General features: G+C 40.1%; 1 protein-coding gene across 2 annotated transcripts in view; it reads left to right on the top strand.

The window, feature by feature from the left end:
* THSD7B (thrombospondin type 1 domain containing 7B) overlaps positions 1 to 27,914 on the top strand; it is a 565,817-nt gene that overhangs the window by 91,174 nt on the left and 446,729 nt on the right. For both annotated transcript variants that reach the window (XM_060776084.2, XM_060776085.2), the window contains one exon: positions 22,191 to 22,365. In XM_060776084.2, coding sequence (XP_060632067.2) covers positions 22,227 to 22,365 — 139 coding nt within the window. In that variant the 5' untranslated portion in view covers positions 22,191 to 22,226. The remainder of the gene's footprint in view (positions 1 to 22,190; positions 22,366 to 27,914) is intronic.

Below are 27,914 nucleotides of genomic sequence, written 5' to 3'. Positions count from 1 at the left end.
GTAACAATGAAGCCCATGAAAATGTCCACTTGCCAGTTTTATTCTTAAGGCTCAAGGACAGACCTTCTTTTGTGTTCCATCCTCCGCATGAGTGGAATGGTCAGTTGTCATCTTTCCTGGATAACATTTTTTTATGTGGAGTAGCTTGAGAAAGAAAATATCCCTTCATGTAAATAAGACACCGACATTTATTTTATGCATCCATTTACTTATGCATTGATTGATGTATAAATATATTCATTAGGTATTTACTTTACATAAATTACATGCACAGAAACAGTTATAAATACATGCATTTAAATCCCGCCTTCCTCCATGAGGGCTCGAGGCAAATTACAAAGTTCCTTCTAAAAGTGACTTTCATGAATTATATGAGTCAGGCCTCCACATTGCAGGTTTTGACTTTTGCACATTTTATTATTTATGGATTTGATGAAAATGTTCTCTGTAGAAATCCCTAGATCCTCCAGGGAAATGGCATGGTTAATCCACTGGAAATTGCCTGTAATATGGGAGGACCTAGAGATTTAAAGAGAAGGCATCACTGTAGGAATCTCTAGTTCCTTCAACTAGTTGACTATAGAGTCTTGAAGGAGGGCGGAAAGATTCCTAGAGAGGTATTCTCTCAGGCTGGATCTACACTGTCATATAAAATCTAGATTATTTCCTTTGAATTGGATTATATTGCAGTGTAATCTAGTTCAAAGCAGATAATATGGGGCCCTTCCAGACAAGCCTCAATCCCAGAAAAAACTGGGATACTTTATCCCAGATCCTCCCAAGATTGAGGCTCCACATCCACCCCAAACCTCAGGCTTTTTCTGGGGGGGGGGGGGGGGGGCATGGATCCATCCCCCAGTCTCCCATTTACCAAAAACCTACATGAGGGCCTGGCTGCATACTCAGGCCCATCTGCCCTAACACATCAGGAGTTGATGGTGGTGGTGGGGAGGCAGTACGTTTTTGGATAAATGGGTGGGGAGGGCAGGATGGGGATGCCATCCAACTCCTTTGGGCTCTTGAAGCCTGAAGAACCAGGATTACAGTGGGGATTGACTCCTGGGATTGAAAAGCCCACAACACATCTTTCCAGGTGCTCTCTAGGTCCAGATCTTTCCAGGCGTTTTATTAATCCGGAGTAAATTGGGAAATCTTAGTTTACTTTGGAGAAATTCAGGTTTATCTGAGGTATCATTTGGACACCTCAGATAAACCCATGACAGGTCCCACATTTTGGGCCTGCCTGGAAGAGCACATGGATTATCTGCTTTAGTAATCTGGATTATATGACAGTGTAGCTCCAGCCTCAGGTAAAAATATATATAGATATTTTAACATTCACTGCCCCCCCCCCCCAATTCACCAAGAATCTGTGGCTTTAACCACAGGAAATCATATCATCATAGACTATCACTCGTGGCTGAGTATGATTGTCATCCAAGTGTAGGATCTTGGCAGTGGGTCCATAGGTGCATGTTCTTTTGCAACGAGGACATCGGTTTCCCGATGGAAGGTGGTCCCGACAAGGGTTGGCTTGATGCGCCTTCCTCTTGACACATTCCTCCCTTTTGCCCTCCATTCGCACCTCTTCAAATTTCACAGCACTGTTGGTAACAGCTGACTTCTAGTTAGAATGCTCAAGGGCAGAGTTTCCCAATTCTCGGTGTCTATCCACAGTTTTTAAGGTTAGCTTTAAGACCATCTTTAAATTTCTTTTCATGTCCATCAATATTAATTAGTGTCATAATTTCATATGGAGGTCATAATTTGAATTTGTAGGGACAAAATCCTTGTTTTGTTCCTCTGTTATATCCCAATCTGATTGTTGTCTTGAGCAATGTGTATGCTTTCAGTCACCCTTCAAGCATAGCATATTGTTGTATAGGGTAGAATTCAACTTGAAAACCTCATATAATGCTTCAAAATACTCTTTAGAGAGATCATTTTAAATTATACTATTGATACTGATTTGGTGATGATTAGGCTTCCACACTATTTTAATGCAATTTTGTTGGGAAAATATGCAAGCTAGAAAGCACTGAAAAATGTCTTATGCAAGATGATATACTTGGTGAGATCATTAAACTAGAGAATTATTTTTAGTTCCAAAAGTGCTACAATATTGTCCAGCTAACTTCAGTATTGCCTGTTGAAGAACTCTTAGAACTCTTTTACATCAGTAGCTCTATGATCCTTTTCAAATCTGGAGATATCAGGGATTGAACTCTGGCCCTTCTGTAGGCAATGCAAGTGTTCAACCCCCTCCCCCCCCCTCATCAACAGAATATTTCCAGAGACTGTAATAGCTAGGGTTGGGTTGATGATAGACCAGGTCATTTAGGACTGATAGTCCAGAAAACAGCAGTGCTAACTGAACGAATGTCCAAGTATTTCCATCACAGAGGTATTTACTTACTTTGTATGGGAGCTGCTTTTCCTATAATATTTCAAGTTCTGCCATCATTAATGGTAGGGACAATAATACTGTCAGCTTCTGGGCTGTGTAAATCCCATTTTGGAATGTAGGTACATTGATGCCCTTACACAGTTTGGATGCCCTCTTCCAGGGCTATAACTGCAGCACTTTCTGCCAAAGCCTCAGATAGAAGTATTATCCCATATGTGCCCCTCAGTTCGATTTTCAGAGATATTTGTATCAGATATTTGTATCACTCTGAAAATTATATATGTGAATTATTTTCTTTGAGGTGATTATTTTATGTGCACAGACTTAATATTTGATAGTACAGTAGAGCATAAGGCTTCTGTTGGAGGAGAATCATATTGTCCAAGTCAAGCCTCTTTCTCCAGCTATCTTTCTTGGGCATGTCTGCTTCTGTGTGTTTGTAAGAGAAAATCCTCTGTTTGGGCATTAATCTTACAAATAAGATGCTCACGTGAAGCAATTTCTGGTATGGCGACATCCTCATCCTTTAAAATCGGGACACAGGAGATTTGCCATTTCTTAAGAATCAATCTCTCTCTGCAACCCCGAATTGCAATTGCAGCCCACTTGTAAAATGCTCTTTGAGGTTCATGTACTAGAGAAAAATCACACAACAAATGTCGCTCTAACTCATTCAATAACCTATGCTTCTGTACTATTTTGATACTTTGAACAAAAATGACTCTAACAAGTATAAGATTGCAACCATTCTTTCTGTACTGACTGCACACCCCTTTTTTTTTGAAGTAGGTTGTCCTTCAGAAATGAATATGCCCCCATTTTATTAGGGATTTGGTAGTGAAGTCTCTGTCACAATTTAGCTGAGCTTGTGAGATGTCACAGAATGATTATAAATGTTGTGACACTGAATCCCACCAGAATATTTTTAGACAGATGTCTGTGTTAAAGAGACCACAGAAATACCTTTGGGGAGACGAGAGAAAATTTATACTGTTGGTTATATGAAATAGAGAACCAAAAAAAAAAGTGACCAACATGATGAGTGGGTGGGAATCATCTGAGGACTGGAAAGAATTAACCAAATGCATGGATTTTATGATGGATGCATGGATGAAGATTGAAGTCAAGAAATGCATGGTAGTAGTTGAGATAGCAAATCTCTTGCAGAGATTCATTACATAGCATCCCTCCAATTTTTCTTGGATTAGAGACACAGTAGTCCTGCAAAAGTGAAAAACCACAAGGAAAAAAAAACATGCCTTTTTTTTTTTTACCTGAGAGAACACCTAGGGCAGGGGTTCCCAAACTTTTTCAGTTGCGGAACCCTTTTTGAAGCAAAAATTTCTTGTGGAGCCCCAATAAATGTTTATATATTATATTATATATTTATAATGTGTATATATAAGGCATGGACAAACTTTTTGACCAACATAAACTTAACAATGTTTCAGTGGAAGACCATCCAGTCCAAACTCTTCTGCCATGCAGGAAAAGAACAATCAAAGCACACCCAACAGATGGCCACCCAGCCTTTGTAATGATGATGGTAATAATAATAATAATAATAATAATAATAATAATAATAATAATAATAATAGAAACCCCAGTGGCCATCCAGTTCAACTCCCTTCTGCCGGAAGGAAAAGCACAATCAACGCACCCTCTGAACGGTGGGAGGGAAATAGGGTTTTTGAGGCAAGGAAGGCCGGAGGGCAGGAATCTGCGTGGCCAGGGAGGCTAGGAAAAAAGGTTTTTGAGCCAAAGAAAAAAGAAAAAGTTTTTGTGGGTGAGGGAGGCAAGGAAAAAGGCTTTGGGGTTGAGGGAGGGAGAGGAGCAGGAAAGAGGTGAGGACTCCATGGAACACACTTTGAGAACCAGTGCTCTAAGGTGACGTTATGGTCAGCAACTGGGGTAAATTGAACATAGAATTTTAGATAGGTGTTTTCATTAGAACTTTTCCTAAAGGTTTTCCAGTATGATCCTATGATCCGTTTCTGACAGTAATTGACCATAAAATTGCACCGGGAGACCTAGAGAGTCCCAGATGAAACATTTTAATCAAATCCTTGAGCATGGGCTTGGTTGGAATGGCTACTAGTCCCCTTCTCCTTCTCCTCCGGCACAATTATGAGGAAGACTTCAGGAGCTTTGACTTCTGGTTTCCATGAATAGGCTTTGACAATCACACCAGCAAGCAGAGTGTTAAGCATTGTCTGAGACAACACAACAGAAAACCATAGATTACAAATGTGGCTTGTTTCAAACAAAACACAGCTAAGAGTAAAGGTAATGTATTGTCGAAGGCTTTCATGGCTGGAATCACTCAGTTCTTGTGGGTATTTTCGGGCTATATGGCCATATAGCCCGAAAATACCCACAAGAACTGAGTAAAGGTAATGTTTGAAAGCCATGCTTATCAACATTAATAACATTTAGTTCAAAATAAATATATAAATTCCTAGTCTTCTTGCAGCTGTTCCAGAGGAGAGGAAGAAGATGTGATCCTGAGCTTGTTTCCATTCCAATATGATATTATTTTTATTACCTACTACCGGTAAAAAGGAAATAGTCTAGCAAAGAAGACCTTGATGACTAAGAATCTTTTCTTAAAGGAATAAGAAGGTAACCAGGACTTAGACCTTGGTTTGGTTTGTAGTTGTGTACTTCTTTTCCTGTGAGCTCTCATAAAGTAGCTTATTCCTGACTAATCTTTGGGTAAAGGCTGCGGTTAAAAATTCTTTATAACACCAATGTCATCATTGTACAGTTTTGCATCTGGGATTCATATATTCATTATCAGATCTGAAATTGGAATTGGAAACTGTGTGTCTAGATGTGACGATAGACTAATTTAAATAAGAAAAAAACAAAACTGTCCCTTAGAACCAAAATTACTATTTCTTATAAATATTAAAATACAATTATAGAATTGATTAGGACTTCTATTGTTACATGGTTAAATCAAATTGAAGTAAAGGATGTGCTCCTCGTTCTAAATGACTTTAATTGAATTTAAAATTTCATCTCCAGCAGTTAATACTTTTTACCTCATCACTAAATTATGAAATCAGTCCTCTCTCAAAAGTTTATCAATGTACAGAATAATTAGTCAGGAACTCATCCAGTTAACTCCACATCAGTCAAATGCTTGCAAAACTTTATACTAAAGGTGGGATTTATATTTCAGTGTGATGGTAGGATCTATTTTAAACAAACAAACAAACAAACAAACAAACAAACAAACAAACAAAGAACTCATTGATTAGATCACTTGGTCTTTTCTAGTTTTTAACAAATCTGATTTAGACCATTATAAGAATTCCTTATATACAGCAATTAGGTTTTTACTGTGTGCTCTTTTTGCGTATAATATGCAAGATGAGAATATCCGTTAAAGAAAGTTCTCCAGCTCCTTTAGTTTCTCACAACATTAAAGAATAGCATTTGTTCCTCTTCAACAATGCTTATCCTGAAAAATAAAAATAATTAACAATAAAAAGGTTGGATATATTTTGACATTTTATACAGAGAGAATCAACAAAAATATTCTTGTTTGGGGGGTAATAATGGCATGTTTAAAAATCAGAAATGTGCGTTGAGCAGATAATGTTCTGTAGGTCGTGCTCTTTCCCATCAGCCAAGCTGCTCTGCATTCTCAAGGGGAAAAGGAACAACCGAGTTGACTTCTCATTATTTCTTCCTATGGTGCGTTCTTATTGAATTATTGCCAGGTATTGCCAGCAGATGCTCATCAAGCCACTGCAGGACTCCTCTGTTAATTGAACTATAATGGGAATGACAGCAGGGAAGGTCAAAAAGGATAGGGCCAGTGATGATAGAACGTGAACTCTGGTCACCTACAAACTGAAGAGATAATTGCCCTTGCCAGGGAATGGTGCTGCAGAAGTTTTCTTTGGAGAAACCGCAGCATAGTAAGCTGTCCAGCTTGGTAAGAAGGAGGTCATTATTGTGTGCAAGTGCTTTTACTTTTATGCTGATTAAACTGTATGTAGTGAGTGGAAATGTATAGCAAAAGCTATACACTCAACATGGTAGTGTTAGCATGTTATTGTACACAAAATACACACACACACATTCTAAATGAATGGCTGTCTATCAAGGTGACAGATGTCCAATCCAATCCAATAAGCCTTTATTGGCATTTACATAGCAAAGAGGTATAAAATACAGTACAAATAATAGAAAAAGGAACTTCACATTTGCTCCACATTCAGTTTGCAGACTTTATTCAGGAATCTTGCCACTGAAAGGCAGCAGCTAAAATCTTGACAGATGTAACAGAATATGTATTTGTTTGGTATACTGCCCACTTTATTGCTTAGAGGTTGGTCTTCATGAGCAGATGGAGCTTATCATAGCAATAGTGAGCAGGTTGACATGGAGTATTTCAACATTCATGCTCCGTTGAGAGTAACTTCATAGGTTTGTTTCACATGATAATTGGTTCTGGGTTTTTTTTCTGCGTAGAAGTGACATGGTAAACTGCATGTCGCTTCTGGTTTTAGAGATTTGGCTGCTTGCAAGGACATTGCCCAGGGGATGCCCTGATGTTTTTTGATGTTTTACCATCCTTGTGGGAGGCTTCTCTCATGTCCGTGCATGGAGAGCTGGAGCTGACAAAGGGAGATCATCCATGCTCCCCGGATTCGAACCTCTGACCTGTCGGTCTTTGGGTTTTGCCAGCCCAAGGGTTTAACCCTTTGCAGCACTGGTGGCTCCTATCCACTGAGGGCTCCTATATTGGTTTTGGTTATTAGGCTTGGTTGATCAAAAAAAAAAATTCAAAACTCATTTTGGATGTAGGGGGTGCTGGTGGTTCAATTGTAAAGTCACTTCTGATTTTTTTTAAAAAAAATCAAAACTTTCTGAAACTTCTGAATTGATTCATTAATGGCAGACATGCATGCACAGTAGGAACAAAACAGCACTTTCGATCTGTTCAACTCGACGAGGTCATCAGGGTTCTTGGGGAGTCGAGGCCTACCACATGCATCCTAGACCCCTGCCCTTCCTGGCAGGTAAAAGAAGCCAGAGGGGGTTTGGCAGAGTGGGTAAAGGTGGTGGTTAATGCCTCCCTTCGGGAAGGCAATATTCCAGCCAGCTTAAAACAAGCTGTTATTAAACCTCTGTTGAAAAAACCGTCACTGGACCCCACTCAATTCGTCAACTTTCGGCCAGTTTCCAATCTCCCCTATTTGGGCAAAGTCCTGGAACATGTGGTGGCCTCGCAACTCCAGGAGTTCCTGGTAGACACGGACTATCTAGATCCGGCGCAGTCTGGCTTTAGACCGGGACATGGTACTGAGACAGCCTTGGTCGCCTTAGTGGATGATCTTCGCCGGGAACTGGACAGGGGGAGTGTGTCCCTGTTGGTTCTGCTGGACCTCTCTTCGGCTTTCGATGCTGTCGACCACAGTATCCTTCTGGGACGCCTCGCGGGAATGGGTCTTGGGGGTACTGCTTTGCAGTGGCTCCGGTCCTTCCTTGAGGGTCGCTCCCAGAAGGTGTCACTACGGGACTCCTGCTCGACTCCTCGGCCATTGTGCTGTGGAGTCCCGCAGGGTTCAGTACTGTCCCCTATGTTTAACAAATACATGAAGCCTTTGGGAGAGATCATCCAGAGTTTTGGGGTACGGTGTCATTTGTACGCAGATGATGTCCAACTCTGTCACTCTTTTCCACCTGCTACTAAGGAGGCTGTCCAAGTCCTGAACTGGTGCTTGGCCGCTGTAACGGACTGGATGAGGGACTACAGATTGAAACTAAATCCAGACAAGACAGAGGTACTCCTGGTCAGTCGTAAGGCCGAACAGGGTATAGGGTTACAGCCTGTGCTGGACAGGGTTACATTCCCCCTGAAGGCACAGGTTCGCAGTTTGGGAGTTCTCCTAGATTCATCGCTGAGCCTGGAACCCCAGGTCTTGGCGGTGGTCAGGAAAGTCTGACTTGGCCACGGTGGTCCACGCTTTGGTTACATCCCGTTTAGATTACTGCAACGCTTTCTACGTGGGGTTGCCTCTGAAGACTGCCCGGAAGCTGCAGCTAGTCCAACGCTCGGCAGCCAGACTACTAACGGGTGCTGGGTACAGGGAGCACACCACTCCGCTGTTACATCAGCTCCACTGGCTGCCAATTAGCTTCCTAGCACAATTCAAAGTGCTGGTGTTAACCTATAAAGCCCTAAACGACTCCGGCCCTCTTTACCTCTCCGAACGTATTCTCCCCTATGAACCATAGGGGGCCCTGGAGGGGCCCTGCTCTCTTTCCCACCGGCCTTGCAAGCACGTCTGGTGGGGACGAGGGACAGGGCCTTCTCAGTGGTGGCCCCGCGACTCTTCAACTCTCTCCCATTGGAGATCAGAACCACCCCTTCTATCCTGACATTCAAGAAACAGGTGAAGATGTGGTTATGGAGACAGGCATTCGATGAGTGAGCCAACACCCTGAGATATGGATGGAGGATGATGAACAATGCTTTTAGTAGGTCGACTGACCATTGTTGTTATTGAATGTAATTGCTGTTTTAATGTTTTATTGTAATATGAATTATGATGTTTTATTGACTGTATATGATTTTATGGTTGGAAACCGGTCTGAGTCCCTCAAGAGAGGTGAGAAGGTCGGTATACAAAACTTTTAAATAAATAAATAAATAAACTTCAGGGGATTCTCCCTCCCTCTTTTTAGACCAATCCTGGTGAAACTTGCCACAGTGGCAGCAAGTTTTAGCTCGCCACTGTTTGCTCGCCAAATTTCAGAACCTTTGACTTATCCATGGATTTTTGGTGAATTTTCAAAGTTTTTAGAAAAACATTTTTTAACAATAAAGAAAACCTGTTCCTGATTTGAAAGTGTTATTTCCTGTTTCATTGGGTGGTCTTTACTTTGAAAGTAGTTGTTCTACTCCAGAAACTTTGTTTGTGTGGCACAAACTGTGCTAAATTGGTGGAGAACAGAAATCATAGTACAGACCTCATCAAGGGACATCTAGACTGACCCTTTCTAGGCAAGAAGACACCATCCAAACTGTCCTGACATCCATTTGCTTCCTCTGCTGAGTTGGAGTGGACCCTCAAGATACATCCATTAATTTATTCCTTTTTGCAGATGTAATCAATCATTTTATTTTATCATTACTTACTGAGGTGAAGGGCTGGCAGTGGCTGGCTGTGGCTGGCTGTGGCTGGCTTCCCCAGTTCATGGCAGTCAGGCCAATTGGTTTTTGAGCAGTTTATGTTCTCTTGGCTTTGCAAAAGTTGCTTATTGCCTTGCTGCCTTCTTTAGACACTTTTAAAAATTCAATCAGTTTATTTTATATTTAGATGAAGACTGCTACAGACAGCTATAGTATTTTGGGGCCTTTAGCCATTTTGGCTAATGAGCAGGAAGGCAGTGTGGGAAATCTAATTTAACAGCAGGGCCTTTTCCAATCTCTACCATTGGGGGCCTGGCCATCATAAACTACAAGAAAGGCTGTGCTTAGCCATGCCCACCTCATCCCTCCCTTGCAACACCAGGGAGGAAAAGCATGAGATTTGAAAACTTTTAGACTTTACCAAAGTTGCTTAATGGTTCTGAAAATTAAAATAACCTTGGGAGACATCCGAACATATCATAGAATCATAGAATCATAGAGTTGGAAGAGACCTCACGGCCCATCCAGTCCAGCCCCCTGCCAAGAAGCAGGAAAATTACATCCAAAGCACCCCCAACAGATGGCCATCCAGCCTCTGTTTAATTAATATTATGGAATATTTTCGAAAAAAGATGAGTGGTTCAAATTCGGATTTGCTCCTTCCACCTTTCCTGCATGGTTCAAAACTGCATTGAAAGTCAAAAGTCGGAGTTTCAGGCTCTTCTGAATAAAACTATCCAACCCTACTGGTTATCCTGCAGGATACACCCTTTCTCTTCTGGGTGGGATTTTTTTTTTTGTCGTATCAGGAGTGACTTGAGAAACTGCAAGTCGCTTCTGGTGTGAGAGAATTGGCCGTCTGCAAGGACATTGCCCATGGGATGCTCAGATGTTTTGATGTTTTACCACCCTTGTGGGAGGCTTCTCTGATGCCTCCGCATGGAGAGCTGGAGCTGATAGAGGGAGCTCATCCGCACTCTCCCTGGATTCAAACCTCCGACCTGTTGCTCTTCAGTCCTGCTGGCAGAAGGGTTTAACCAATTGCGCCACCGGGGGCATGATGGGTAGGATGATGTTGGTTTAGATATTCAGGAATTTCTGTTGTTCAGTTGTTAACATAACAATTCTGCACAGATGAGAACAAAATCAAAATTATCCATCCCATGAAGCTTATATATCTAGATGGAAATGAATGGGGTGGTGACCTGAGCATTAAGTCAGAAAAATTTGCACAGGGCTGACTCAAGAGAGTGAAGAGCTCACTAGAAAGTTTCCACCATGACGATGGTGCAAGGAATTCTATAGTGTAGAGGCACCCTAAGACTTGTTTCCATTCATTCCCATCATAAGAAACTCACAAAGTTTGAAGAAACCTGCTGATTTTATTTCCGAAGGCAAAAAGTATTTTCTGTCAGTTTGGAAATGTCTTTCTTGGCTAAAACTCCCGTAATTCTCCAATCATGGGACTATGATAATATATGCAATGAAGATGCAAGCAACTGGACATCTGTGGTCTTTGGAAACTGAAGCGTTTGAACAATTTTGAAAGGAAGCTAAAAGCAGAGTGTGTGATGGTAGTCCAGCTAAGAACCAAGAGTGATAATGGCCTAAATCCAGTTGCTGCATTCCTCTACATTAGGCCCATTGAATTTATTGCTGGTTGACATGTCTTAATTTTGGTAACTTTGTTTTAGTCGGACCTGATAATTGGTTTTAGTCCCCCGATTATTACATTGTTTAACAAAATGCCATTTTATTTATAAATAAAGAATAGACTTCTCTTGACTGGAGCAAGATTATTTTTTAAAAGAGACCTCGACTACGATAAAAATGATACATTTAAGAAAGAAATGTAAAATGAAATGATTTTATATGTCACTTGATTCACTCTGAAGATGCATCATTTGAGGAGCTGTTGTTTATGACAGTAGCTTGTCTGATCTTCAGACCTCCTCAGTATTTCCCATTGCATGTGATCTGTTAGTTCTCTGAAGTGTAAGGAATCCGTAGCCGTCTTCTGAGAATAGCTTCATTACAGAGACCTTTCAGGCATCTGGCCAGATGTGCAATGCCATCCATTTGCATACAGATGAAATAGACTTGCTTTCACTTACATCTTCTGTGTGAATGACCCATTCATCTAGGCCATGAAGTAATGTGTTAGAACAGTATAGTGCTTAGAGAAATTATTTTCCATGCTTGGGAGTAGTTTCCTTGCCTTGTGCTCATAGTACCTAATGATGAATAGAATATAAGAGTAATATCACCACACAGAAGAGTTTCATTCTACGATACTTTTAATTAAAATCCTTTTTGCTGTTGGAAACTTCATTCTCTGGTGTTTTCCTTAATGTATTCATAATGCATCTGTTTGGTCTCCCTTGCTAGAGATATCTTTCATTATAATCCACTTAACTGAGTTCATAATTAAACTTCTAAATGCAAAGCTTCCTTCATTAAATTTCCAGGTCGTACATTGAAAATCAAAAGTTTGTGGTAGACAATCAGGAAATTTGTGGTTTACATTCTTTCTCCCATTCTCCTTTCCTCTCTTTTTTGGACTTCTAATTATGTCGATAAAGTTAAAGATATATTTTGAGAGCCAATATAACAATGGCATTTTCTTTATGTACTGTGATCTTTAAGAGGTTTTTTAAAAAGATGTGCCGTGGTGATAAGGTGAAGTGTTTGTCCGATTTGCAGGCGTCAGGTCTTTTGGCTGTAAAGCAGTTTATTTGTTCAGTAAATGAACTCTCACCCACCTCACTGACATGTTGCTTAGACTTTAGTTTTTCCAAACAAATAGTGTGTAAGCCAGATGAGGCAGGATGGGGCAGAATGAGAGGAGGGAGAGCAGACTATTTAAATTAAATATGCGCAACATGAAATGATGCAAATGAAATCTATGCTTATGTTTCACCTATCTTTAGAGTCCTACAAATCATGTCTGGTCTTCATAGCTGAGTATTGATCTGAATGAACCCTGTTGGGGAGAGACAAATATGGTGCTACACAGTGAATTCCAGCACAAAAGAATCCCCACTCGCTCAAACTGCATTTGAGTGGGTCCTGTTTCCCTATTTCCCACATCCTGTCAATACCAAGGTGTATTTTGATAGGCAAAAGCAGGGCCCTGTTAAATTCCTCCATCATACTGGGGACCACTTGCATAAGGGGAGTTGGGCTGACAATCAGCTGCTTTTTGGTGGACAGGGGAACAGACCCTTACCGATTACAGTGGCTGCTGCTCTGTAAGTGGAGTTTAGGGTATTTTTTAAGTGACTAGGTAATCTCTAAATCAGTGGTGTCCAACCTTTGGTCCTCCAAGTGTTTTGGTCTTCCATTCCAAGAATTCCTGACTATTGGACAAACTGGTCAGGGCTTCTGGAAGTCCCAAACATCTGGAGGACCAGCTTCTGTATGGAGCCCTATGCTGGCCATCACATGACATCGTGTGACTTCTGGCAGTGGCCCCATCTCCAGTTGTGGTGAAAATGTTGCCAGGGGCTTCCCCCACAACACGGAGGTTTCCCTTGTTCCAGTGAAGCCAATGGAGCCAGCATGGATCATTTCTGGGAGGGTAATGGCAATGATAATGGGGAAAGAGTTGCTGAGAGGCCCCTCTCTTTTCACCATGATGCCAATTTCGCCTGGCCTTTGTGATGAGGCCCTAAATGAATAGCTATGTTGTTGTTGTTCATTCGTTCAGTCGTCTCCGACTCTTCGTGACCTCATGGACCAGCCCACGCCAGAGCTCCCTGTCGGCCGTCACCACCCCCAGCTCCTTCAAAGTCAGTCCAGTCACTTCAAGGATGCCATCCATCCATCTTGCCCTTGGTCGGCCCCTCTTCCTTTTGCCTTCCGCTTTCCCCAGCATAATTGTCTTCTCTGGGCTTTCCTGTCTCCTCATGATGTGGCCAAAGTACTTCAACTTTGTCTCTAGTATCCTTCCCTCCAATGAGCAGTCGGGCTTTATTTCCTGGAGGATGGACTGGTTGGATCTTCTCGCAGTCCACGGCACTCTCAGAACTTTCCTCCAACACCACAGCTCAAAAGCATCGATCTTCCTTCGCTCAGCCTTCCCTAAGGTCCAGCTCTCACATCCGTAGGTTACTACAGGGAATACCATGGCTTTGACTAGGCGGATCTTTGTTGCCAGTCTGATGTCTCTACTCTTTACTATTTTATCGAGACTGGACATTGCACTCCTCCCAAGAAGAATAGCTATGTAGGGATTATAAATATTAAACAGTTGTCAGTGAATACCTCTAGGTTATGCCTTTGTAACAATCCAACAGGGCACTGTCCATTATATCTATTTGCCAGCAGGCATAGAGGAAAAGTGTGTTTGAGAACATGCGGAGAGGACCTGATGATATAAAGCAAACACATGCAGAGGACTTTTTCACTGACCAAGTGTAGCCTGCCCCTCCCACAGAATTAAGGTTGCACAGTGCAGATGGCAGTGTTCCTTGTAAGTCTCTGTCCTCTTAGATTTGCTTTTGAAAAGGGAGCACACGTTTTACAACTGTCCCAGTTTGTCAGAAGTGTCAGTCAAACCCTGCCCTTTTGCTCTTTCAGTTGTTTTTAAAATGTCCCAGTTTCTTACTCCTCTTTCCACATTCTGCTTGTGCTCTCAGCTTATTGTAAACTCAAGTAAACATCTGTTTTCAAACCAGGGATGAAAAGACTGGAAGCAGCCCCATGTTCCCTTCCCAAATATATCACTTGCATATTTTTCTTCCTTGCTGGCCATAGTTTCAGCCCTTCACAAACAAAAACACTTTTTTGTTCCTTAATGAGTCCACAGCTAAGAAATGTTAAGGGAATACACTAATGGTTTGAATTTTTTTTCAAAAGACTAACATATTACCCCGTTTCACCTTTTTCTTAAAACTTTCATTTATTCTTAATGATTCTCTTCTAAAAAAGCGGGTGAATCAATAGCTTGGATGCAAGGAAGGAATATTGTAACTTGGATTTGAAATTGCAGGGTATGCTACCTGATTGCATTTGAGTCGCTGGTGAATTTTCTTTGTTTAGTATATGCATAAAAACTGCTGACTACTGAATTGAGAAATACACACAAGGTTTCTCCTTCTTCATCAACTATGTGAACACATTTGAAAGCTTGAAATACACATGGAATAATGTTAATGTGAATGTTGGATGCCTTTATAATGCAATTTATTCATGATACTGTAGATTGGCATATAGTGTCTGTTCAGTTTTTTAGAAAGCATTTCTTCACAAGATTGTTAATGTTTTATATTGTGTTTGAAAACTGAGTGACTTATTTGGATCATGCCATGTTACTCTGGTGCAAACTAGCGAATCCAAAGTAGTTAGCCTGGTATATGAGATATGAGAATTTAGCTTTAGCTAGTGTAATTTATTCCGTCTTCTGACAAGATATAATCTTTTTTGCTCATGTCAGAGAGAACAGCTGGCCTGTTTGGTTTTTTGGATTTTTAAAGAAATTGTGGGGAAATGAGAATGAGGAACAGCAGCCTCACACATCCATACATACAGAGAAAATTCTTTCCAGGAATGACGGGAATTGCAATGTAACAACATTGAAGAGCTGCATGATAACCCACCTCAGTTTATTTGAATGCATTTAAAAATTATATTTCCTATCTAAATAATTCCCCCGCCGCACACACACTTTTTGTTATTAATACCAACATCTCTGATACAGACATATTTCCAGACTGCAGTGCTTATGTGCTGATCAATAAGTTACAATGTATTTTTATGGAGGAAGTCCATCATTGTTGCACTCTGGGCCAGGAAAGACTTCCGTACTTAATCACCACACTCCAGTCCAAGTTAAATCAGCAAAGCAGTTTATTAAATATTATATAAAAAGCACTGTAGCAAAAATAGTAAAAACTTCAAAGTCTATATGTATAAAATAGTCCACAAGGTTCAAGGTACAAGAGTAATCCAAAATCCCAAAGCAACAGGACATCCAGCACAGGAATACAAGAAAACCAGGAAATACAAGGCAGCATAGAATCCAATACAAAAAACCAGGAACAATCCTTCAAAATTGGAGGCACAGACATGGAACTTGAATTCCTTCAGAAAGCTTGAATAGGACTTGGCATGAGCTGTTGCCTCAGCTACCAACATTGCCCAGACTGGCTGGAAAATCCCCCAGCCTCTCTAATTTACACATGAAATCATGCCTTCTCCCATGACTTCCTGATTTGGGTCTTTTCTCTAACAAGTGCTGTGATCTCCTGTTGAGCAGCATGAATTTTATGAAAACTGAATTTTCTATCAACCAGCTCATTATCGTGCAAATTATTATTCTCCCCACCTGGGATTTCAGCTTCTGAACTCATTTTCCTAGAAAACGAGTCTTCTGCACCATCGTGGCACCTCTCTGGAATGTGACCTTCACTAACTGCTGGAGACACATACTGATCATTTTCAGGATTTAAAATAAATGTTGGTTCACAGGCCCAGAGTTCCCATCATCTACTTCCCCATCTACATTGGTATCAGCCACAACCATGGGCTGAACTACAACAATCATCTCCCTCTAGCTGGTATTTCCAATGTTATTTGGAACTGTGTTCCTATGAGAAAAACACTAGTACATGGCATATATTGTGCTCATTAACAGGATGCAACATGTTTTGCATCCATAAAGGACCCAAGTGAGGCAGGATTTGTCCCGTTATGGGTCATCCAGGCCTTGCCCAGATCTGGAAATACTGTCTGCTTCTATCCTTACCTGCCCACATCTTAACCTTTGAAGGGGCTATCCCTATTGAATCCAGAAATCTGGGTGCATCAATTGAGATAAGGTGAGGAGAAGGGTAAACACTCATATTGGCTTGAGTTCACTAAGGGCAGATCCACACAGGCATTACAATGAAGTTCAAAGCCATCTTGATGTCAAAATGTCTACAAAACATACACACCCAATGCATGTTGCAGCATGCATCCAGCCTGAAAAAGCATATAAAAAGTTTGTTGGAAATTTTGGAGTAAGCCATAAGTCCACTGAACCTGATCACATTATATCCCATGCAAAGCTGGACTTGAGCAAGAAAAATGTAGAGTGCTCATCAGGAAAGTGCTAGTTAAAAAAATTGAAAACCCAGCTTCCCCCTGAGAGGAAACCATTGCGTTCCCATGAGAATGCCTGCTTTCTGCACTTTGTTGCTGTAACCCAACTTGTTTAGCATCAGTCCTGCTCAGACATGCTACTGTCCATCAATGATTCTTGCCAGATGAAGTAAGAAAAAAATTATTCTTGAATTCGGATCGATTCACAATCAGCAGATCTTTATGCCTAGCATCTACTGTGTGGAACCACCCTGAGAGAATCAGGATTTAAATCTAATTGATGAAAATGAAGCATCCAACAAGTTCCTTTCACCAACACATTTCACCATAGCCCATTGCATTATAATGACACATCCAGGAGCTCACCAGTTCCTTCTTTGCCTCCTACAATTCCTGCAACTGCTCTATCATGATGAAGAAAAAAAAACATTATTTCTCCCTTCTGTCCTGGTAGCTAAGGATGGAATAATATGGGCCATGCCACAAATCTAGTTCCCCCAGAACCTGCCTTTGTTAAAGTGATATTTTACCCTTGTCTGTTTTACCTGACATAATGGGGAAGATAGACTTTCATTCCAACATGGACAGACATTGTTTCTGGCTGATATTTTTGTGGACTTTCTTTAAGGTCTGCAAAACTGGTACCTAGTGCTCTTTGGAAGTTCCAGATCTCAGATGTACCAACACAATCTGAGTTAACCAACTCCTCCCATACAGGAGAGGAGGAAGCAGAACCACTGCATGCCTCATCTACTGAGCTGGGAGTGGCTACCTGTTTGGGGTAAGCTACTTGGTGTACTTGAAAGTAGGTTCAAATTCTGTCCTGTCTTGGAGACTCCTAGATAGAGGACAGTACATTAGGAGCCATAGCTGTCCTTCCCAACTTGCTTCAGTGACATGCCAAGATGATGCTCCTTGCCCAATCTATTCTGATACCACTCAGCCAAAGATCTTTGGTGTATACAAGAACAGGCAAAAGGATTATAGAAGTAAGAAGCACCGAGTGATACCTTCTGCTGAGGGGACACACAATGAAAGTTGGACCAATTCTAATGTTGTACTCCTGCTCAGCAGGAGCATAAGCACTTTCCCATCGCTACTACAGTCAGCTTTCAGTTAGAAAAGGGAAGAGGAAGATTATGATGAAGGGGGGGCTTCTGCTGACCTCCATGGTCAATCCTAATTTCATACTCCACAACAGTAATCTTCTGTTGTGTCACTTTTCAGCTGTTTTTCAAATATTCCAGTTTTTCCTCTATTCCTCCCACCTTCCTTCTTTTCATCAACTTAATTCAGTCACTGCTGAGTGAATTTAAAATGCAAAAGTAGTTTGCATTCAGTTATTTGAGAGTACCGAGGAAGGAGAGGATAGAATCTTGCCCAGTAGGCTTAGGCCAAAACAAGACTCAACCATTTTTCTTAGCTTATGTGTTCTTCCTCATTTGCCATCTTCACCACATTTCAATGTTTGGCTACATCTGTCCCATCTATGAATGTTGAAGCCTATGTAATTTCTGAAATTCATAAGACCAAAATTATCAGTGTCAAATTTATAATTCCAACTAGAGCTGGAACTGCACTTCTAAGGGAGTAAGATGTAAGTATCAATAATAGAATTAATATCTGACTTGAAAACATGCTTTAAACTGTCAATTAAGCTGAATTAATAGTTATATTTTTACATGGATAAACCAGAAAGCAAGTAATTTGCACGTTTTTCCTTTCCCAGGAAGGGCAGCTTTAATAGCATTTAAATGATTTCCATTTACCAGGGGGCAAAAGTATATGAATGAATGCAGTTAGATAAAAATGTCATTACACTTCTATTTTGGATAGTCTATATCTGATAAATATAATTGCAAAAGTTTATCATGATAGAGACTGTTTCAGCATAATTTAAATAAAATCACGATGTTTTTTTAAAAAGGATTTAAAAATTATATGTCTTCTTTGGACTGTATTTTCCATCTTATCTTTGCATTATCAGGAACGGCACACTGTGTATTATGTATAGCAACAATAGTTTGCTTTATAAGGTTAGAAATAGAATAGGTTGGAACTAAACTTTTAATAGCTGGTAACTTTAAAGAAAAGCACAAAAATGATGTGACTAAGCCTTTGTGCAAAGAAAGCTTTTCCTTATATTTGCCTTATTCTGCTTTTAAATAGGAGGCTTGCCACTATAAAACATGAAAAAAATGACCAGTAGCAAATGTTAAAAATTGAGATAAATGCCTAGGAGTCTGAAGAAATGCATAACATATATAAAACATCAGGAAATCTGCTACTTATACATTTGCTCCGGGTAACAAAGCAATTTTGCTGTTGTATTTGTTCATGTAATATTTAGGTACCTGAGATACTACCATTTGTATTTCAGCTTTGTGAAACATCTGGAAAGTCTGTGTTTTTCTTTTTTGATACAAATGCTGGACCTGACAGGAAACAAGAAGTTCTGTACTCCAATTCAGAAATGGGCAACCACTGCCCTCTAGATTTGTTTGAACTACAACAGCAGGAGACCATGGTTCCTGAGGGCATATTTCTTTCAATATGTGCCCATTTGCCAATTGAGGTCTGCTGCGGGACCTCCTAGGTTCCCCATTAGTGATGATAATATACTGTACTTACTTAGGCGATTCATCGTAGTCCGAGGATAGTGGTCCTCCAAGTGTAGTATCCTGGCTGTGGGTCCGTAGGTGACTGTAGAGCCCTATTCTTGATCTGCATGTTTTCCTGCAGTGATGGCATGTGTTTCCAGGTGGAAGGCGGTCCCGGTTGGGGTTGGCTTGATGCACCTTCCTCTTGGCACGTTTCTCTCTTTCTCTCTCCATTCGTGCCTCTTCAAATTCTGCAGCACCTCTGGTCAGAGCTGACCTCCAACTGGAGCACTCACAGGCCAGGGCTTCCGAGTTCTCAGTGTCTATGCCAGAGTTCTTAAGGTTGGCTTTGAGCCCATCTTTAAATCTCTTTTCCTGTCCTCCAACATTATATTTTCCATTCTTGAGTTCGAATGCTTTGGGAGACGGTGATCGGGCACACAGACAACTTGGCCAGTCTAGCAGAGTTGATGGTGGAGGACCAGTGCTTCAATGCTGGTGGTCTTTGCTTCTTCCAGGACACTGACATTTGTCCACGTGTCTTCCCAAGAGATTTGCAGAATTTTTCGGAGGCAGCGCTGATGGAATCGTTCCAGGAATTGCATGTGATGTCTGTAGACTGTCCATATCTTGCAGGCACATAGCAGGGTTGGGAGGACAATAGCTTTATAACAAGCACCTTGGTATCCTTACGGATGTCCCGGTCCTCAAACACTCTCTGCTTCATTCGGAAGAATGCTGCACTTGCAGAGCTCAGGCGGTGTTGAATTTCAGTGTCAATGTTGACTTTTGTGGAGAGGTGGCTGCTAAGGTAACGGAAATGGTCAACATTTTCTAATGTTATACCATTAAGCTGTATTTCTGGCATTGGAGAGGGATTGGCCGGTGACTGCTGGAAGAGCACTTTGGTTTTCTCGATGTTTAATGACAGGTCAAGCTTCTCATATGCTTCTGTGAAGGTGTTTAGAGTGGCTTGAAGGTCTTCTTCTGAATGCGCACAGATGATGTTGTTATCAGCATACTGGAGTTCCATAACAGATGTTGTTGTAACCTTGGTTTCGGCTTTCAGTCTGCTGAGGTTAAATAGCTTGCCATCTGTCCGATTGCCATCTGGGAAGGTTGATTTTGTTCCCTGCATTTTTCTTGGAGCTGTCATGCAGTGAAGATCATGTCCACTGTTTCTCTGGAGGGGCGGAAGCCGTTCTGGGAGGGTGTCTTCTGAGAGGGGTAGAAGGCGGTTTGCAAGGATTCTTGCGAGGACTTTCCCAGCGGGAAAATACTGTACTGTATTGGGGCATGAAAAGGGGAATTTCTCTTCAATTATGGTACTCCCTCTCCTTGAAATCTTGATTGGAGTCAATGCTAGCTTTATTTAGGTGGCAAGTGAAATCTAGACTCTTCAACCGTGAAACTTTGGGGTTCACTAATTCATCTCATCTATTTTTTAAAATACATAAGTTTTTTTCAAAATAAAAATACATAGATAGACAAATCTTCATAACTACTGACTTTGAGGAAAAGCACACAAATGATGTGACTAAGCATTTGTGCAATGAAGACTTTTCTCTGGAACTCCCTCATCAGGGAGATTAGGCTAGCACCCTTGCTACCCACATTCCATAAGGAATTAAAGACGTGGATGCTTCCTTGTGCATTCGACTGATGACTCCTGTGACAGATGATCTGAATCATGACCCAAACCCAAATTCTTATATTTCATTACTACATCTTTAAGTTAAACGGAATTGATCCTGTTTAACTGCTCTTTTTCCAAGCTATTTTCTATGCTACTATACGTTTCTGTCCACCTTATTGACCACTGTATCCTATAACTAGTTTTCACATATTGGCCTCCTCCCCCACTCCAAAAATGACCCTGTTGTTTCTTTTGATGCTGTTTATTATTGTTATGCAGTTTTATGCTATTTTAATATGTTATTGTTCGGTTTTTAATTGTATATTGCCTTGTGCTTGGCCCCTTGTAAGCCGCCCCAAGTCCCTTCGGGTAGATGGAGGCAGGGTAGAAAAATAAAGTCCTCCTCCTCCTCCTCCTCCTCCTCCTCCTCCCCTCATTTGCCTTATCCTGCTCTTAAATAGGAGGCTTTCCATCATAAAACATGAGAAAAATGACCAGTAGCAAATGTAAAACATTTTAAATTGAGATATATGCCTAGTTCTGGAGGATTACCATTTGTTAATCTCTGCAGGAATTATTCTGCAGTTGGCTGGAAGACTAACTGCAGTATCTTGTGTATGATCAGCCTGGGAAGAAGAAACACCCAATCAGAATATGTGAAAGTGGCAGCACACAATCCCATGAGTTTGGGCGTGCCTTAGTACTACCAGTGGACATTCTGCCATGAATGATACTGTGCTTGGAAGTAACGAATAAACTCCTAATGATGAACACAAGACAGACCATTTGTTTAATCAAATGCTATTGGTTAATATTGTAAAGATCAGTATTATCTCAGTGGGTTTCCCTTGTGATATATTCAAAGGGGAATAGAAGTTATTCTATTTTAGTTAAATTGTTTGTATGCATAACTGTTCTTTTCTTTGTAAGATGCCTTCAGTTTGTTTTAAAGATATCTAATAAAGGTATCTCCCCAACTTCACATTATATGTCCATGCAGTGAGATAGGATAAAAAAACCCCTCAAAGTAGACATTGAATGGCATCTTTCTCCTTTCTGTGCAGATTTTCAACATTTTTTTCAAACACATTTCAATTCGTGTAGGAAAATGTATGAAGCATCACTTGAAAAACAGTAAGAAGTGATTCATGATGTTCCCATGACCCCATATCAATTTTGAATTTAAGGGCACCAGAATAATACATTCCTTGTAAAATCTAAGTGACATCTGAAAAGTTAAACTGATAAATATGCTCTTTAAAAACTCTTCTTCACTATTTTAAAATAATTTTTATTCTGTTATAGGAATAGTGGAGTGAACTGGATTGAACTCCATGAAGTATGATTCTAAGGGATAGCTGGTTTTGCGCTCATTGGGCATGGCAGCGGACAAGAAGATTCTTGGTTGTACTTGCTCTCTTGCTGCTACACACCTCCAATCTGGAAGGCAGAAAATCACATCAATTTGCCTGGAAGACAGGTAGGGATGAATACCTACTTCATTCACCTTGGTTCAAATTCTGTGCACAGTTGAGAAACATTGGACTTAATCAAAAAAAGATTCAGGATGTATAACAAATACAGTGCATAAGAAATACAGAGAATAGAGAATGAAATGTGTCTTCTTTATGTTCCATCAGGTTGGCTTTATTTTGGTTTATTTTGGGACAGCTGTATCACTTGGTTTTTTTAAAGATGAAGAGCAGTTGTTGCTGTTGTTGTTATTATTATTATTATTATTATTATTATTATTATTAGATTCACAACAAGAATAGTACATAGCAAAAAAGCTCAATATCCTGCCTTTTTATTCAATCACATGTCAGATACTTCCCAAATGTTTAGGACTTTTGTGTAGTGTATCAGTGAATAATGCGTGCAGATCTGAGTAGGGTGGCCTTTTGCAGCTGACAGATGGTAATTTTGTCAGTGCTTATTGTTTTTAAGTGTGGGCCAGGGTCTTTGGGCACTGCACCCAGTGTGCCTATTACCACTGGGACCGCCTTTATTGGCTTGTGCCAGACTCTTTGCAGTTCGATCTTTAAATATTTGTATTGTGTAAACTTTTCAAGTTGCTTCTTGTCAATTCTTCTGTCGCCTGGAATTGCAACATCAATGATCTATACTTTTTTTCCAATGATCATAAGGTCAGGAGTATTGTACTCCAAAACTTTGTTAGTCTGAATTCGGAAGTTTGACGTGTTCATTTTCTGTAACCTTTTCATTATGTATGTATGTATTTATGTGTGTATGTATTTATTTTTATCCTGTTTTTCTCTCACGGGTGGGACTCAAAGCGTCTCCTTAAGATCAACAGGCTCAAACAGGCCAATCTCCCCATCCCACCCCAACCCACCTCACCCCATCCCCAAACTACTGTGTGTTTTTGTTCAGTTGTTTTCACTCCCAGTTACTTCAAGATGTAGTGGTTTAGTCTCTGCATAATTCCACATGTTCATAGCTTCATGTGATCTTACTGCATCTTTAGAAAATCATAGATCCTTGGGAAACAGGAAGCAATGGCAGCTTGCCACAGTTTTAATAATGCTTTTCTGTAGATAGATATGAATCTTCTGCAATATAACTTACCAAATGATGTGATAGGGTCTCCATGTTTGACCTACAGTTCCAGTTGTTGGGCTGCTGTCATTCACCCTAGCTTTTTACACTTAAGATCCCACATTAAATATGTTACTTGGTCTCAGTTTGACCACAATAATGTATCAGCAGAAATGCTTATTGGTGGGTTCAGTTTGATATCACATGACACAATTCTCTTATTAAGTTAGAATTAAAATATGTCAAGGCACAGAGGTTAAAAAGGACAGGGAAAGATATATAATAGTATAACACACAAGTTAAACAAGTAGGATTATGTTGGCTCCTTCCGAAATATAACATAGTGATTTATTCAAACAAAGTAATACTTTCTGCATTGCTCACCATGCTATATAACCTATCAAGCTAACTTCTTATCTGGTCCTCATTAGCTCAATAACTGTTTCCAATTTGTTCCATCTATCTCTAACCATAACTAAGACCATAGCTAGCCTTAGTTATCCATCAGTCCTGTCCTCACATATTTTTTTTGTAGCAGTCTGCCCACTCAGAAACTGATTATTATCACAGAGCTCATTGGTTATTAGTCTTATGTTTCGTTTTTATATGTTGTTTTCTGTTTTCTGTTGTTGTTTAGATATTTTAATGTGCTACATTTTAAGCATGCGGATCAAGCTCGTCCCCATGTAAGCCACCCTTTGGGGAGATGGAGGCAGGATACAAAAATGAAATTATTATTATTATTATTATTATTATTATTATTAGCTAATCATTTAATAGGGAAATATCTGGTTTTATATTATTTCTCCCATAACCCACCTCCCCAGCATTTTGAAGATTGTGATTAGCTGGCTTTACTCAGTCCATAATAATGAGTGAGCTCTATTTTACTAATGTTCTTAACTGCATTCGAAAAAGCAGTGGATACAAGTTCAACCACATTATAACAGCCTTAAGGTTATTGCAGTCCTCAGAATTTTGACCTGCTAATGATGGCATGATCAATAGTTGTTGACAGGGAGGGAAATACCTGTGTGAACTTTTCCACTGAATGGCATTTCTGCAGTGACATGAAGGGATAGAATGCTTTCTGTCTTCTATTGTCTGCTTTGATAGTGTGTTCCTGCATGGCAGGGAGTTGGACTGAATGACCCTTGTAGTCTCTTCCTACTCTACGATTTATGACTCTGTGATTCTACTGTGCAAGAAGCAACTTTATCTGCACTTGTACCTACCCATGTATAAGTCATGTGTCATAGCAGTCATACACATAATTGGCACCTGGATTGCTGAAACAGGAATTGTTGGGGCAACTTGATTCACATCCCATGCTTTGTAGTTATCCCCCTTCCTTGTTCCTAAGCAGGGGGCACAGAACTAAACAAACTCACAAAGACTTGCTTTTCCTTTCCTTTTTTCTTCCTGTTTTGTTGTACCCAGTACATAGGTTTGGCATTTTCTTCTTTTATCAGATGACTTGCTTATTCAGTGCTAGTCGTGGTGTTTCTGACATTTTTTTCTAGTATGCTTCTCCAGTACTTTGTCAGTTTCCATAGTTGGAGGTTTCCTACCTATCTTCCATTTCATATGGAGGAAAGGAAAGGAAGAAAGAGTCAATTTGACTTGAGCTGATCCTTTTCACATATTCTTTTCTCACACTAAATATTGGCTTAACATATAACTTAGGAACAACTGTTTAAATCTTTAATTTTAAAAGACAAAAGATAGCAGTATAAAACATTTAGGGATCTTTGTTTTTCATGAGGTCACCATCAATGTTGTTAATGCAAATGTTAACATTTTCATTCCTGAATAACATAGTCAGTTTTGACATATAGAAGTCATCAGGTTACTTTTCGCTTTCCTTTCTAGGCATATTGAACTGAATGAAAGGAGGTCTATGTAAACATACTTATGAACTCAACTTTACCTGTATTTATGAGTCCAGTTAAATAGAATATTTGCAAACACAATGCATGAGATCTAAGCTCAATGTTTGTAAAATTAAATACTGATACTATAAACTTGTCATTTATAGCATTGGTGTGGTATTATCACTTGTAGAGCATTAGCATAATTTTTATTTAACACCTTCATGGAAAGTTTCTATAGAGGTCATTTTAAATTAGCATTAACCCTTTAGAAAGAGAAATAAGTTGTTACCTGTGTTTTTGCATAATGGTATTTCCAACAGAAAGACCGAGTTACATTTATATTGTGAATTGGAAGTGTGAGCTATTGCTCGTAAGGTTTTAACCCTTCCTAGGAATTTCATGTTCAGTATTTATTTTGACCTTTGCAGGCTTACTTTCATTGATTCTATGAGGCATCTCAGAAGTTTTAAGAAATTTTAAAATGTCATTGAAAACAATTGATCTTTTTCTTGGATATGTGCTCAAAACACTTGTGAGGAGTACATCACTTTCTGATTTGTAAATCTCATGGCCAAAATATAAAATGTGTTCAGTGGAATGAAGCAGAATATTACACTTCACTGTTGCCCTTTGTCACTGATATTAAACTATGGTAAAGTACAAAAAGTCACATATGAAGTGCCACTGAAATTTTAAAAATCTTGGAATGCCATTGTTTTTCCATTTTGGGCTCATCTACAGTAGTCATTTAATGCAGCTCTAAGCCGACTCAAAAATGTCTGCCGCAAATGCATTCTGCAGTGTGCATTAAACAGTCACAGGAAAGTCCAAAACAAACCTTGTAATGTGCTGCATCAGATTGCACTGTATCCAAGATCCAGGGAGAAGTTAGCTTCACAAAATGACGAGCACATTATAGACACCTGTCCCTGCTGAAGATCATTATAAAATACAGAACATGGACTACAAAAAAGAAAAGAAAAAAATGACCAAAGGCATAGCTAACTAACTCCATGTTAGTGATATTGTAATTCATCACCTCTACTCCTAACAATAACTTTCCTTTTTTCCAGCCTATATGCTTCCTGAGTGCTGATGCGCATCTCTGCAGGAAAGGGGGGGGGGGGGGTAAAAAACCCACACAGACTATTTGAGGCCAGGTTCCATTGTTAATGTAACTATCTTCCTGGCTTCAAACCAGTTAAAGACCTGTTAAACTAATCGGCTTCATAGCAAAACTAGTTCCTCCCAAATAAGTTCCAAATTGTATTTTAGTGTCATTGTAGATGGGACCCTTGCCTCAAATGTTGGAATGAATTGAGAGGATGAAGTTTTGGAAGTTTTCAGCAATTTTTTTTTACTTGGGTTGGTATTGTTTAAGATTAAAACTGTTGAAAAAAGCCAGTAATCTAGGATTCCTAGATGAAGCTACTGAGTTAATTGAATCACTGAGACCTAGGAGAGCAGGTGGAAGTCACATTGTGTAAACTCACATGAAGCACCAGTATAAATGTGACTCCAGAAACATTCAGTGCCTGTGCAGGTTCCAGAAAGGTATTTGTAACACCTTCGTCTAAGGGGGCTTCATCTTAGCATTCACAGTATCTCTCAGACATAGTCTCTGGTAGTAGACAGTAAGGAAATAGTTAAAAGAGAGATGTTGACTTTCACAGGTTGGTTGGCAAGTTACAATATTCAATTTCAGAAATTCATGTTTCCCGACAGCTCTTGGATAGTGTTCTGCTAAGAAAGTATGGTTAATATTGGTTGCAGGCACCTAGTGGAAGCGAAGGAAGATTGATGCTTTTGAGCTGTGGTGTTGGAGGAAAGTGCTGAGAGTGCCTTGGACTGCGAGAAGATCCAACCAGTCCATCCTCCAGGAAATAAAGCCCGACTGCTCACTGGAGGGAAAGATACTAGAGACAAAGTTGAAGTACTTTGGCCACATCATGAGGAGACAGGAAAGCCTAGAGAAGACAATTATGCTGGGGAAAGTGGAAGGCAAAAGGAAGAGGGGCCGACCAAGGGCAAGATGGATGGATGGCATCCTTGAAGTGACTGGACTGACCTTGAGGGAGCTGGGGGTGGTAACGGCCGACAGGAAGCTCTGGCGTGGGCTGGTCCATGAGGTCACGAAGAGTCGGAGACGACTGAATGAATGAACAACAACAACAACAACACCTAGTGGAAACAATTTTATTTGCTGATTTGCTTATAGTTTTAGTTATTGTATTGTTTGTGTAGCTTTATTACTTGGAATGAATTTCCATTACGCTGTTGTGCATATACTTTATTATAGTCTGCAATCGTGCATTTACAAAAGACCAAATGCATCCTAGCAATTTACTAGATGTTTCCTTTTTACAGCATGTTCAATAAATGTTTCCATTTATAAAAGAATGCGCCTTGATAATTGCTAGTTCTGCAGAAAATACATGATAATTATATCCTCTTTATTTTAATTCTAATATAAGTAGTTAATTTAAGCAAAGCATCATATTTACTTAACTTTTCCCCATTCCACAAGATTAATACTGAAGCTGCTCTGCTGTACCATGGAACTGTATTGGTAAGCATTCAGTATAGATTAATAAGA

Source organism: Anolis sagrei, chromosome 1, assembly GCF_037176765.1.
Source record: "Anolis sagrei isolate rAnoSag1 chromosome 1, rAnoSag1.mat, whole genome shotgun sequence".
In the NCBI taxonomy this organism is placed as follows: domain Eukaryota; kingdom Metazoa; phylum Chordata; class Lepidosauria; order Squamata; family Dactyloidae; genus Anolis; species Anolis sagrei.
The sequence above is the reverse complement of the archived record's forward strand: the minus strand, read 5'-3'. Positions and strand labels throughout refer to the sequence as shown.